This window comes from Neltuma alba, unplaced genomic scaffold, assembly GCF_004799145.2.
Source record: "Neltuma alba isolate B1F8T4 unplaced genomic scaffold, ASM479914v2 tig00006019_pilon, whole genome shotgun sequence".
NCBI classification, from domain to species: domain Eukaryota; kingdom Viridiplantae; phylum Streptophyta; class Magnoliopsida; order Fabales; family Fabaceae; genus Neltuma; species Neltuma alba.
In genome coordinates, this window is record NW_021634320.1 from 56,731 (window position 1) to 72,350 (window position 15,620).

The 15,620-nt window shown below is 34.2% G+C and overlaps 2 protein-coding genes across 2 annotated transcripts; both read right to left on the bottom strand.

Annotated features, from left to right (window-relative positions):
• Positions 1 to 639: 639 nt before the first annotated feature.
• Positions 640 to 5,687, bottom strand: LOC114749316 (long-chain-alcohol oxidase FAO4A-like). Its single transcript, XM_028937808.1, has 3 exons — positions 5,254 to 5,687; positions 4,236 to 4,505; positions 640 to 2,741 (listed from the first exon to the last, which is right to left on the bottom strand). Exons 1-3 carry the CDS (start codon positions 5,551 to 5,553, stop codon positions 882 to 884), a joined length of 2,430 nt encoding a protein of 809 aa, XP_028793641.1. The 5' UTR covers positions 5,554 to 5,687; the 3' UTR covers positions 640 to 881.
• An 8,233-nt stretch (positions 5,688 to 13,920) lies between these two features.
• On the bottom strand, positions 13,921 to 15,061 carry LOC114749367 (NDR1/HIN1-like protein 12). Its single transcript, XM_028937878.1, has one exon. It carries the CDS (start codon positions 14,842 to 14,844, stop codon positions 14,209 to 14,211), a length of 636 nt encoding a protein of 211 aa, XP_028793711.1. The 5' UTR covers positions 14,845 to 15,061; the 3' UTR covers positions 13,921 to 14,208.
• Positions 15,062 to 15,620: the final 559 nt, after the last annotated feature.

Here is a 15,620-nt window from a genome sequence, read left to right on the forward strand (position 1 = left end):
TGGGGGGAAGAAGCAAGTGGCTTTATCCGGTTCCCATTGATATGACTTTGATATTTGAGTTTCACTCTTGAAAGATCGAGTCCTTCGATGATCCATACCACGCTAAATTGCTGATCCTGCAGTTTTATTTTATTTCTGATTTTTCCGTTTCTTTTTTTTTTTTATTCAAGTTTTTAGACCTTGTTTTGATTCAAGTTCAAATATATATACATGCATAATAGGAAAAAAAAGATACATTATTTTTTCCATAAAAATATCTAAGAAATTATCACTCTGCTCCTTATTATTTGTCATTTGTAGGAGTTTTTCACATAGTAAAGAAAGTATTAAATAGATGAAATCTTTCATTTTTGTCATTATTAAGAAGAAAATTAAATATTAATATATTTTCTCTCACTCATTTCCTTTTTCTTCACTTTCACTATAATTAATAGGAGCAGAATTGAAAATGAAACATTAAAAAAAAGAGGTGTAAATAACACACACAAAAAGAAAAGATCAAAATCTCTTTTTCCACAAGACAAATAATAAGGAAAAGTGGTACGTAACAGGGTTACAGGTAACAGCAATTATGTATTTCCCCCTTCCCCATCTTATTTTATACTTTCCTAGTCATTAGCAAATAAAAGAGACAACGTATGCATGGAAAAAAGTTATGAATTTTGATTGCACTTTAAATGCCATGGTCCCAAAATCTATTAACCACTGCATGCATCGTGATTGTTAGTGAATTCAACGTGTCAATTTCACCCACGGCAAAGCATGCACATTTATTCTATAATTTGTACGTGGCAATCTTACAAAGCCATATTATCTGATCCGAAACACCATAAATAAGTTACAGAAATATCACAAATTATTGCCTCTTCTTCTTCCTGTTTTCATTTACATCTTTTTCTTCGAAGAACTTCAAGTACAGATTGTGCTGTACAGTAAGAAATCGCCTGAATAGTGACCATCGGATTCACACCCAAAGCCGTCGGAAACACACTCGCGTCCGCCACGTAAAGCCCTTCCACTTCCCATGTTTCTCCATTCTCGTTCACCACCGACTCCTTCGGACTTGTCCCCATCCTGCAACTTCCCATCTGATGCGCAGAACATAATGGCGTCGACAGGTCTCTCAATGACCTTGAACTTTCTTCCTTCACAAATCTCTCAAATTCATGGTAGCTCACCTCCTTCACCTTCAACGTCCTTCCTTTACTGTGATGGGTTCCGATTTCTTCAGCCCCGGCTGCTGCCAGGATTCTCAGTACTTTCTCTATTCCTCTCTGCAGATTCTTTTCATCCCTTTGCTTCATTTGATAGCTGATAGAGGTTGGTGAGTGAACAACCCCAGATCCTTGATCTCTTGCTAGTGCAAATATGTGAGCTGTTCTTGAGAACTTTCGCATTCGATCTTTGATATCAGTTCCAGAAACCCATGGCATTAGGATCGAGAACATACCAGGATGTAGTGATGGTGTTTGAATCACCACACCATATCCAGATTTCTCAAAGTCTGCATTTACTGTTGACATTGCTGTCATAATCCCTCCTTCATAGCTCTTCTTCTGTTCTTCAGGCCAAACGTTTGATGAAGGCGATGAATCTGGAAAATGTCCCCAAGCCATTGCTACTGGATGAAGATGCAAGTTCTTCCCTATATTTGGATTCTTTAAGCCACTTTTTCTGAGCAATGACGGAGTACAGAGAGCTCCACAAGCTACAATAGTGACCTTAGATTCCACAACACAGAAATCTTTAGATCCTTTATATTCATATTCAAAAGCCACCCCGTGTGAAACTTTCCTGTCTGTGCCTTTCTTTTTCTTGTGTAAGACTTTTACTGCTTCACAACCTGGAAGAATCACTCCATTGCCGGATTTCACCAAGTCCACAAGCCATGTTTCTGATGTGCCCTTCTTCTTCCCATCCTTACAGCCCATACAACACCAGCCACAGTAATGATCTGGTTGGGAATTTCGAGGAATATTACTCACAGGATAGCCCATTTCTTCACACCCTCTTCTTAATATCGCATTGTTAAATCCTTCTTCTTTGATCTCAGATTGAACTCCCATTTTCTCACAGACAGCTTTCGTGGCTTCTTTGTACAGCTTGCTCTTGAATAACTCTAACTCATGTTGATCACACCATTCCTTGCAAACATGTTTTGGAGTTTCAAGGCAGGCTGACCAGTTTATTGCAGAGCCTCCACCAACAGTGGAACCTGCAAGTACTAATACACTCATATCATCAGTGCCAATCAAGCCATTAGAGAGGTACATTTGATCCATGGTTGGTCCTTCTAGAAGAGAAAGATTGTTCCTAGCAGTATAGCTTCCCTTCTCTAAGACTATAACTTTGTAACCAGCTTTTGCCAGAACTCCGGCGACCACACCACCGCCTGATCCGGATCCAACCACCACCGCATCACATTGGATAACTGAAGAAGGAGATGATAGACTACTGGCAGGTTTAGATTTCCAACGAGTGACAGAGACCGGGAATCCGAATCGTCGAAGAGCATCTGCAGTGATGTGTCGAGGGTAATCTAGGTGGACAAGACCATTGTAAAGAGGTCCAATGATGTTTTCAGTAGTATCATCGTCATCGTCCTCTTCGTCTTTATGTTCTTTGCCTCCTTCTTTTGATGCTGCCCGGAGAAAATCCTTCTTCAATTGGGCTCTGAACTCTGGATCAGGTCCTTCGTATCCTATTGCTTTCCATGATGGGTTGTCTTGTGCTTCATCTAACTGCAAATGGGAGAAAGACCCGTATCGTTACAAGGTTCCAAGCTAGCAGAAAAACACTGACCACATTATTCGATATATAGCATGTTACACTAATTAATTGATTTGGTTATCTGTAATTCTGTATGACATGGAGACACTAAACACGTGAAATCCAATTAATTAAAAAGTCAATGTGTTGTGGATATCCTTGTTGTAATAGGTCTGTGTTGTTTGTTTTAGATCTTATACATAGCTTTGCTGTTTAGATCTTCATTCCTTCTTCCCTCTACGCTTTGAATTTAACATTTTATAAAGAAATACAGACCAAAGTCCACACCCTGTAAGAACTTTAAAAAAAAAAGAAGAAGATCAAGAAAGAAAGAAAGAAATAATAGTTTGACACAAAAAATTGCATGGTAATTATAGTATTATACGATCATAAGTAATCAGCCCTGGCCCACCCAACGCAGCCAACTGCAGGAATTCTGAAGTTAATATTAATTGCATATGTGTAGTAGGGCTTCAGCAAGGTATTAGGTGAAGAGTATCTATCATAGTCGATTTGGCAAGTCCTCGATCACATTACTTCTTCTCTTATATGACGCATAACCTTCCATATTATATATTTATATATATATATATATATATTCATGTACACGCCACTTTTTTAAGCTTTGAAAACTTTATTCAATTTTCACAACTTGTCAGGCAAAATGTTCCCCATTTTCTCCGTTCCAATAAATGCCGCCTAAATTGATATATACTCCATAATAATTGCGAGTATACTACTATATCACGTTTAGATGTCTTCATCTATATTTAATTCACTTCTTAGAATTTTTTTTTCCTACGTAATATATACTCTTTTGGTCTTAAATATAAAACTTATTTTATAATATAAAGTTTTACATTTAAAACCAGAAGAGTATATATTTTAGTTAATTTTTTGTTCATCCGATGTATTCATCGCCACCTACCAAAAAAAAAAGAAAAGAGGGACGCCCATGCATACCTTCTAATAAAAAGTTAGGGTAGGCCCCTGATTTGACAAAGACCAAGCTTTTCACGATACCAAAACCTTTTACTTGGCTTGTTATTGTCTTGTCAATTTTTCTTGATTTCAAGAGAGATTAGTATTGCATTTTGTCCATTGTTTATAAATAATACACATATGGCCCATGGAGGATTCTAATTAATTTCTTTTTTGGCCATGCATGAATATATTTTTTTAAAAAAAATAGGAGTGGTTTTTCTCATACTCTCTTCGTTGTAAATTAACTGTGAATATATATATATATATATCAACAATTATCTTCTTTTTTTTTTGGCCAACGTTAATAATAATCTTTCATCTGAGTCTAGTGGCATCAATCTTCTTTCGAGAGAGGTCACAAATTTAAACTTGTGTTCATGTGTGTACGAGTTTATATGTTGAATATTTGTGTGTCTTAAAATTTGATCCCTGAAAAAAAAAATGGTGTGTTTGTGGATTAAAAAAAGAAGAGGTGAGGAGACCTGAGTGAAGAAGACGAGGAGAGCGAGAAGCTTGAGGGTACGGAAGAACATGCGGAGGAGCCGGAAGTAACTGAGAGCCCAGTTCTGCACGATGCGCTGGCGTTGCTCCAGAGGCAGATCTGGAAAGCTGTGGAAGAACGGGAACACCCACGACATGCTCCCTGTGCCGCACAGGATCAGAGTCCCAAACCACGTTGATAGCAGCCACAGCGTGGCCTTCAGCATCCACGTGTTTGGATGGTGCAGCTTCCTGCTTATCACTCCCCCTAGCTGAACGCACCCACACACATTCCGCACAGCACCATTAATCCAACAATTAAAGAAAATAATAATTAATTTTTTTATTAATTTCACAATATATATATTGACATAATCCCTGTGCGTGTGCGTGTGCGTGTGTGATGTGTATGTGAATATTTTTTTCTTGCATGTCTTTGTTTTCACTTTTTAGTTTAATAGGAAAAAGTAATGCTTTAGAGAGGAAACATCATAGAATTTGCTCTTCTTCCCAAAAAAAATATAATGGCATAAAGCTGGGCTGAGTTGCGATTTTATTCATTAACTCTAAAGAAACTGTGCCAAATTAAAGTTCCTACTTCATCTCGGAGGATAGATATATTTGTTAAATAAGAGTTATAGGTCCCCATGCTAAAATTAATCAACCCTATAAAGTACACTGTGAGAAGTTGCAGACTTTCTAGATTACAGTACGGTACAATCTTAGCCATTAATGACCCTACAAATAGACTGTAAACATCCTCAATCCGTTAAAAAAAAAAAAGGCGCATGCTGACTAAAAATGTTAAAAAAGATTAAAATGCAGAAGTAGAAATACGTATTAAAATTTATTCGTAGCTGGTAGAAACTCAAGGCATAATAGTAGTATAACATTTGGTTTTATAGACCCCACACGACACATTACAACTACATGCATAAACATATTTTGACTTAAAACCCATCTGAAGTAAATATAAATGCGTTAAAATATCAGGGCAAAGAAAGAGTGGTGAAACCCTACGCGCTCAGGTGTTCCGGCCATGGAAGCCGAAGTCCGATATAAAGTGGCAGCAGAGTCGTCACCAAAGGCGGCGGCGGAAGGCAATAAAGTATCGCAGAGGGCGGTGAGGGATGCCATTTGGCGACGGGAGAGAGAATTGGTGGGTAGGGTTTGGTGTTTGAAGTGCGCGTGAGCATCATCAAGAAGAGTGTGTGTATCAATACTCCCGAGCTCTATCACTGTTTCTTCTATACTCCCATCAATGGCTTCCACCTCCATCCTCAAACTTTCTTCTCTAAAGCTTCCTCTCTTACTCTCCATGCTTTTCTCTGCAATTACGTACCTATTTATCCACTTCACATCACACTGCAACACCTTGCGGGCTTTATATATATATGTGAGTGGAGAAGCTGTAGTAATTAGAAACAGTGACGTGGCCACAAAGGGAAAGTGAAAGGAAATGATTTCGTTGTTCACAGAGAGGGGAAAGAAAAGGGTAATGAACACGTGGAAGCATGAAGGAGGAGGAGGAGGAGGAGGAGAATCAGAGAGAGCAAGTTGATAATGAAGAAAAACTCAAATAGGAAATGATGACGAGTCATAGCAAGAGGAGAAGGAAGCAGCTTGGTGGAATATTGAATTAAATGCAACGCATAACGCTATGCATTAACTCAATCCATCTGCCACTGCCTCCATTAATTTTGAGGTGACTGATTATATATTATGCATCAATATAATAATTCTTCGATATATATATATATATATATAGTATATTTATTTCCACTGGGTAGCAAATTAACACTGTGCATTGTTGTCCTTGTCCATTTGTTGCCCAGTGGCCCAGCCAAATACTGAACATAATAAGTGACGCATCCACAACATATCCAGCATATCCCTCTAACTTTAATTTTTAAGTCACATACACTCCCTCGTGTCCATATTATATAATAAGATGCCTTCTCTTTGATCCTTTTTATAAGAAATATACTACTTTGTTTATAAGTTACTTATATCCTCACGTACCAAAAAAATAATCTATCTCCGGTTCTAATTATAAGACATCATTTATAAATTATAAATGAGATCTTATAATTAGAACCAGAAGTAGAATTAAATTGATAAAAAAATTTTACAGTCGTCTCATTAGAGAAGATATGTTGTACATTTGTTCTTATTTTTCTCACCCATTTTTTTATTATATTTAATAGGTGTAAGATTAGGGGGGGGGGGAAATAACATTGACTGCCTCTCTATTAATACGCTTGCATGAATTCAATTTGACTTATTCATTTGTGACTAGAGAGTACTCCTCCAGTTTTATGTACAGGATATAGATAGAGTTTATTTTTATCTTTAATATAAACTATTTCATTAAATTTATTATACCAATATAATTTTGCCTCTAATTTATTATTTGTTTGACTGTTATTTCCTGGACAATATATAATAGACAGGAATAAGAAGCATTATAACATATATATATTTCTCATCGATATTTGTTAAGTGAGAAGTACACAATTCATTTCCGGTCAAAAAAAAAAAAGTACACAATTCATTGTTCCGGTCAACACAAAAAAAAAAGTACACAATTCATTGTCTCTCTTTTCCTGCCAATGGAGCATTGTTGGGTAATAATGAAGACATTTGATAAAGGTAAGTAAACAGTGGAAGGTAATGGTAACGAAGGAGATGCCTAAAGAAGAGTGCCATGAAATTGATGGAGGCCTCAGCCCTCTGTAACACGGCTTTATGGCCTGCTTTGTCCTTCTTCCAAACTCCATTTTATTGGCTTCGACGAAGTCTTTGAATTAAAACGTGTGTCGGCATGCAGCTGTAACTACGTACTACATATCAAAATTCAAATGGGCAACAGACACACTGTCCCCTTTGTTTAATGGCTTGATGCCCTCCAAAGTTCATATCTAGAGCCAGGCCCCGGCTTTGCAAGTCAGGCAGTACGGATTGAACCTGTCTCTAATTAGGGCCTGTTTGGGTATCCCCAAACCGTGGTTTCAGAAGCACTTTTCCGCAAAACGAGATAATCTCCTCCACATATTTACTTCGTAATCCGTAAAAGCACTTCTGAAATCATGGTTTGGTTTCTATCCAAACACACCCTAAGCGGGTTGCTGGTTTTTCTTAAAATATGTTTTATATGATATAGAAAAAATGTAATAAAGTATTGGCTACTTCTTTATTTTATGGAAAACATCGATAAATGATACTCTTCCGGTTTTCAATATAAAACCTATTTAATTAATTTGATTAGATTAAAAAAGTTATGTAAGTTAGTTAATTATAAGAAATGTGATACGTTTTTCCTAAAATATCATACTCATCTTTCTTAATACCTCTTCTTCTTCTTCTACTTGATTATGGTTAAGAGAGTATCCATATAGGTAATTTAGAGAAAACTGAATATTTATGAATAAAACTAACTCAATAATTGTGTCTTATATTAAGGATCGGAGGAGTATATGTATTTTTTTAATTTATCATATGACATATGGCATATAATTATATAAGTATTATTACTAAAATTGAAAAAAAAAAAAAAAAAAGTGGATTAACCCACGAGTTCGTGCTAAGGTGGTCGGCCTATGGATGGGTTGGCCAGCCTGAATTTGACAAGTTGGCAGGTTTATCACCCATTAATGGCTGTGTTTGCCAATCCAACATTACTTCTCTCTTTTTTTTGGATAATACCTTTGCTATACAATGCTATAAAATTACCTATGACTGCATATGGTCATGGGCATGACCTTTACCAGACACTTAACCTGAATAATCAATCAACAGGCTATATTTTGGAACCCGTTGTTTAATCCTGTCGTATGAAAGCTCAAGTTACTTAGATTAGGCGGGCTAGGCTTTCCTGCCCATTCTAAATAATGATGCATATTGATACATTGTTTATATCATGTGAAGATTTTCACCAAACCTAATAATTAATATTTTGATTTTTAAATGTATTTTATAATTTCACAATTTAAAATATTTCAAGAGAAGAAATATAAACAACACACTACAAATTTATATATCTATTTATCATTCTATATCTTCTTATAATTATTATATAATCAAACACAACATGATATGTTTTCGAACAACATTTATAATTAGATATGTCAATAATTTGGATCTCGAAATATATAATTCTGTGATGTATGAATATTACATTTGTTGTGTATGTATATTAAATATAATTATATATACTAAAATTATATATATAGATTCTGGATAAGGCCAAATATGCAGGACAACATATCTTATCTGATGCCCAGGCCGACCTCATATGTGGCCGTGTCCCAAAATACACACTTATTATTTGGACTGTTTTTTTAGAGCCGAGCTAAGCATTATTTTACCAAGTTTGGATGAGTATTGTGGGTTTTTTGGCCTCATAAACACCCCTAAAATTACCATCCCATTTGGCTTATTTTTCAACACTGAATAAGTCGTCTCCACGAGTCTCTTTTTCAAAGAAAAAAATTGCATTCTATTTTTTTTTTTTTGGGTCCAGCATTCTAATTTTATTAATTACGGGTTATCAGTATCACATTTATTTTTTGGGGACGACAAAGGAGATCACCACCTTCATTTATTGGCCAGACAATAGTTGATCGATCAATAAATAATCGGATTGGTTGGAACGTACTAGTGACTAATAAACAGAGTATTACTGCCTATTAGTGCCTACATCACTAGCACTATAGTATATTCTTTTCCGCATTTTTTTTATAAGAGATAATTATAATATGTGACGTGCTTTTTTGTAGGAGATATTTAAATATTGTTTCAAATTTTACTTGTTGGTTTTTCATTTTATTTTTGTTTGACTACTTATGTTACTTGTATTATTGCAGTTAATTTGTAGACATTCTTTCTCCCCCCTGTACATTCTCTCTTTCGCGTGAGTGCGATTATTTTTGGGAAAATATTACTACCTTCGATCTTAATTATAAGAGCCAGTTGACTAATTTGAGGAGATTAAGGAAGTAAGCTGAGTTAGTTATTTGTCCTAAATAGATGTTGTTTTTCCTAAAATATCCTTGCTAATCAAGTGTATTGACTAAAACTTTTATTATTAGAAGGGCTATTTTAAAAAAAAATGTATAAATATGAGAGACAAAGTAGATTGGGGTCTTATATTTAGGACCAAAATAAAAGTCAAACGAGATCTTATATTAAGGACCGTAGTATAAATTTTTGCATATTTATTTTCTTCAGTTAATTCTAACTAATATTTCAAATAACGTAATTTAGTAACTATTTCTTATAAAAGGGAATATATGGAGTATAATACAAGAGCCTTATTTTCCACGACCAGCGCATTTATTATTTCGGAGAATGTATAAAAATTTGAAGTTGCTTTTTATTTTAATGATGACGTTATTATTTATAGAATTTCCGGGCATTTTTTGTTTACATGTCAGGATTGGCCATAACATCATGCCCGTTCTTATTAATTTGACGGACACAGTCGATACACACCCACACACACACACACACATTGATATAAGGAGGCCAATCAATTCTCATTTATTTCATGCTCTTATGTATTGATAAGATTTTTATTATGTGTTCTGGGGAAATTTATATGTTTGATCTCACATACTTAATGTTTTATTTTAAAAAAATTACGGTAAATGAATTCTAAATTAAAAAATTAAAATCATCAATGACAAGAGTTAATTAAAAACAAAGCATGAATGAAAAATGCAGATATACCATAATTTGATTGAAAATTTAAATTTTATTTACATTTTTGCATATATTTTCTCAAACAAAAGTGAGAGAATTTTCGAATGGACAATAATAGGAAACGCGGAGAGAGTGAAACAACATGCAATCGTGATCCTATCGAATTTGATTTTTTAGGTAAGAGAATGAATAAAATAATTTTTTGGGTCAACAATATTAAATGGGTAGAAATTGGAAAGGACAGAGGATAAAATAACTTATTTATATATTCAATATAATTGACCATCTCTCTTGTTGTTGTTCATCGTTAGTGAAATTTAAACGTAATAATTTATCTTTTCTTTTTCCTTTTCTGTGGTAAAATACTTTAGTTTTCTTTCGCTATAAATATATATGTCATTTTTTTTGCCAACTATATACGAGTACATCATTGGGAAAATCCTAATTAAATCCTCTTAAAATATTAAAATTCAAATTAAGGCCTACATTTTTAACAAATTCTTAATTAGGCTAAGATGCCTTATTAGGGATTTTAAATGTTATCAAAAGACTAAAATATCTTTTATAATTTAAAATAATATTATTTTGAAAACAAAAAATTAAACCATAAAAACTTGACATTATATAGTATTTATTTATAAAAAAAAAGCCCTACATAAAAAAATTTGAAAATACTGAGATCAGAAAATCCGAATTAATTAATTTTATAGTTATACGTTCTATTTGTACAATTTACCCAACCGGAGTATTACTTTCGGTGCTCATTAAATTAACTCTTATTAATCTAGAATGATGCCACAGCCTCTTTTGTTGACAAAATTGAAAAGATACTACTCCTCCGGTCCTTAATATAAGACCCATTTAACTAATTTGATTAGATTAAGGAAGTTAGGTAAGTTAGTTAATTATAAAAAAAGTGACACATTTTTCCTAAAATACCATAATCATTTTTCTTAATACCCCATCCCCCTCTTCTACTTGATTATGGTTGAGGAAGTATCCATAGAGGTAATTTAGAGAAAACTGATAAATATGATAAATGGGTCTTATATTTAGGACCAAAACCAACTCAACAATTGGGTCCTATATTAAGGACCGGAGGAGTATATATGTAATCCTAATTTTTATTAGTTCTAGACACCATAGTCACAATTTTTTTTGGTAGAATAAGTATAATTCTATTGAAAACAATCTTATTTGAAATATTATTAGACATTTAATGGAAGTAATTTTTTATAGTTGAGATTCAAATATTGATTGGTCAACTGTTTTTTTTTTTTTTGGGTTAGATCCAATCCTACTGATTACTGAATGCTGTAGAGTACGAAAAGACAGTCCAATAATGTACCGTAATTCAAAATTCACGAGAGATTTCGCTGAATTAATTCAAGCGTGTGTTGTGCATCGTATGTGTGCAATTTAACAATTAATGTGGGAAATATCTTTGGTGTCTATTAATTTTGTTTTATTTAGTTCGTCCGATTTGATTATTGTTGGTATATTCTGTTCTATAATTAATTATAAAGTGCCGCTACGAAGGTCGCTGTCCAAAAAATGTAAAACCGAAAGATTTAGAATGTCCTCGTAATTAAAGAAACCAAACCTGGCCACACCCTCAACACGATTTTAATCATACGTTGGAGCAGTAAATTAACAGTGTTAATAATAAAAGCTAGTCATATAATAAATAATTAGAAGTTAAATAACTAATTTACAGACACTAAGAAAACTAATTAAACTAGTTATCTATAAATTTTTTCATTAATTTTCTGAAATATCTATTTAATTAATTATTTTGCTGAAAACTACTCATCATAATTTTATAAAAAAGTACAATTAACGGGAATAGTTTGAAGAACAGATTATAAACCTGTGAGGCAAGTAGATTGGGATTTCACATTTAAAACCAAATCAAATTCCTCTGTTAACTTAATTAGAGGGGTGTGCGATAAATAATCTAGAAAAAATTACTACTAATTATGATATGGTTGGAATAATTGGTAGGAAAAAAAAAAGACACGGCTAGAATAAAGTATCTTAAATATGAATTTTTTCCTTAAATTAACGTTTTTTTTTCTGCGTCCTTAATGTGAAAGAATCAATAATAAAACCGTGGAAACCTTTTTCAGTGGCCAAACATTTGTGAAATGAGAAACTGTTACCTCAAAAATCTAATTCCATGTGCAAAGCAACCAAACGGCACCGTTTATGGTTGCTTCTTCATTTGCTTTGAAGATTCAGTCCTGTTTGATCACACATTATATTTGGGCTCAAGTCTATGGAGGCCTGGCTAGTAGGTTTCCCTCTTAGTTTGATGATTTGTGGGCCGCCGAGAGAACATAAAATAATGGGATTTGGTGAAATTTCATTTAGAAGCTGTTTACCTCAAACGAAGGTATGAATTCTCACTGAAATATTTAGTAATTAACAGTACTTCAAATAAATTTTTTTTAAAGAATGATACATGTATTTAATAAAAAGAAATAAAAAAATTACAAAGTGAAAAATATTTCTTATATATATCCCTTGGCAAAAACAAAAAGACATGGATGAATTACCATTAAAGAGCCTTGTTCTAATTTACCTCATCAAATAACAGAATTAAAAGAAGCAATTCCTCAGAGTGAGGCGAGTTTTTTCAGAAAGTGCAGATTTTTTCACTTGTGTGTTTGTAACAAATGAATTTGGATCATAATTCTTCATTCATTCTAATTTCTTAAAAAGCCAAAAAAATCGAAATTATGCGGACAAATCACGAGGACTTTCCCACTGTTGTAAGAAAGAGTCCTCAAAAGTAATTATGCACGTTGTTTTACATTTTATACATTTTTTGACGTTATGTTTTCTCCATCTAGAAATTTCAATACTCATTTCAAATGCAAATTTTCCAGATCCTTCCCCGGCTTGAGCGCCAATCGGGCAAGGCGCGTAAAGAAGAAAAGTTGCAATCTATGAACAACTTTAATATTTATTTATTTATTTATTTTAATTATTATGGTTTAGGTATGATTTGCTTTTTCTAGTGTCTTCTTGCTTTAATGATCACTTCGCTTTCTTCCCGCTTTTCCTGATTTATTGTCTTCCTAAAGAGACTGACACAACATATACTTAAATCCAATTAACACTTCACTCAAAAAAAAAAAAAATCCAATTAACACAAAATAAACTAACACTATCTTTTTTGGGTACTTTCTCCCATTTTCAACTTATAAAATATTTGGTGGAGGTGGACTGATCACTTCCAGAGACCCAACTTATAATTAAAAAGGTATTTGGATGGAAACTAAACTATAATTTTAAAAGTATTTTTACAGTATACGAGATAAATATATGGAGAAGTTTGCTTCGTTTTACAGAAAAGTATTTTTGAGAAATATTTTTGGGTGTTTCCAAACACCCCTAAACATTTCTTTACGTCCTACACAAATTAATACTATCTCCGGTCCTAATTATAAGACCCGGTTGACTAATTTGAGGAGATTAAGAAAGTAAGTTAAGTTAGTTATTTGTAATAAATAAGTGTTGTTATTCCTAAAATATCCTTACTAATTAAATGTATTAGCTAGAATTATCATTATTAGAAGGACTATCTTGAAAAAAAAATGTCTAAATATGAGAGACAAGATAGATTGAGGTCTTATAATTAGGATCAAACTAAAAGTTAAACAAGGTCTGATATATTAAGGACAGAAGGTAGTATGACGGGTGCGTGAGTTTTGTCTTTTTTTTGGCGCGTCTGAGCGAAGGCTAATTAAAAAGAACGGTGCTTTCTGCAAATTTTATCATAACTTTCCCTTTTCTTTTTAGCTTTCCGCCTTCCTTGTTTGAATGTTTTTTCTATTTTAAATGTCCCACTAGCTGCATGCAACATGTCATCACTGATGACCTAAAAATGCAGCACCGGTGAAAATAATAACTATAATTAATTGTAGTCTTGTAGTCATGACATGAAAAAGCAATTATTATTATTATTGGCACTTCAAATTAAGATTATTAATAATCATAATAGTTAAAATAAAATTAAAAAAAACATTACGCATTTACCTGCCATATCAAGGGTCTTAACTATTAAGTAATTATCCTTCTGTGGAGGACATAGAACTGAAGATCATATCTAACAACGACCTTAAAAAACAAAAGCATGGAATCTAAAGGTATCCATTAACATTATTACCTAATAAACATCTCCACTTTGACGAAAGAAGCAGAAGAAGAAGGTTTTGTGTGACTATGGGAAGAAGAAGAAGTATGGTTATATATATGTAAAAGAGGTCATTTTGACTTGGAAGTGCAGCGCGAGGGAATGTAAGTGCCATTCATGGGATGAAACCTGAGTTTGCAATTCAAATGGCAAGCGAATTTAACAGAACCCAAAGGGCCAACCCTCCACTGAGTTCTGGCATCTCCTTTGAGATCAAAAGCGATCTGATTCTGCTTCCATGCCTGGTTTATTAGCTCCATCTGATCAGGAGTTAACGGAATCGACGAAGACTGAACCACATAATTCAGATCCCTCGAACTGTTCTTCGGAACCTCAAACGAGTCCGCCACGAGCATCGCGATGCCCTGACCCTGGAACGTCAGGTTGAACCGGATATCGGAGAACGTCGCGTGAGCCTTCGCATTCCCGTTCTGAGCTCTCACCACGATGGTAATCTGTGTCTGCATAAGACCTGCATAGTCGTTTCGGAGGAGGTCTAGATTACCGTTGGTGACGCTGATCACCGGAACCCTAGGGTGGATCACGAGGTAGCCGATGAAGACGACGATGCCGGCAATAACGACGGCGACGGCGATGATGGTGCAGATGATGGCTAAGAGCCAGATTAAGGGGTGAGTGCGGCGGCGAGCGCCGTCATGAGCGAGTTTTTTCTTGAATTGGTGGGGATGAGGAAGTTTGGGAGGCATGGAGGTGGTGATGATGCTGACCACACAGGGACGGCATCAACGACGTCGATTGAGGAAGAATCAGAAGGCTAGCTCATGCTTTTGTTTTGTGCCTTTCTTGTGAATTTTTATGGTGGAGGAGGAACTGGCCTCCGCAAGCTTGCCAAAATTTTGGTTCTTAACTCCAATTGGTGGGAACCTTTCAGTATCTTCTTTTCCCACTCCCAAAGCATAACCTGTCTTTTAAAATACAAATTCCTCAAACATTTTGTTAATTTTTTCCTTAACACGAAGCACATGACGCATTTGATATTTTAATTTTTCATGCTTTTTTGTCTGGAAAAAACTGTTTTGTAGGTACTTATTCCTTCTCTAAATTTCTAATTTGATGTGTTTTTCTCTTTTAATTAAAATTTTTATTTTTTTTTCCTCCTAGCACCATTACTTCATATAACTTTGCTTTGTGTTGGGAAAAAAAACTTTGCTCTGTAGCACTGCTAGTTTTTGTACGGATGCTAATAAAGTAAATTAAAGATTTTATTAAGGAAAAAGCACATAAGTTGGCAAAAAATAAAAAGGAAAAATTACAAATAAAAACCCTAATATGTAAATTGTGATTTGGGACTCTGAATTTGGAAAATAACAAATGAGGACCCGGTCTTACTTTTGTAAATATGAAATGTGGGTGAAATGTCTGAAATACCCCTCAGTCAGACAAGTTGACCATAAGAAATGATAAGTTCACTTAAGCGAATGATAACTTTAGTAGACCAAATCACAACTTGAAGGGTATGCCA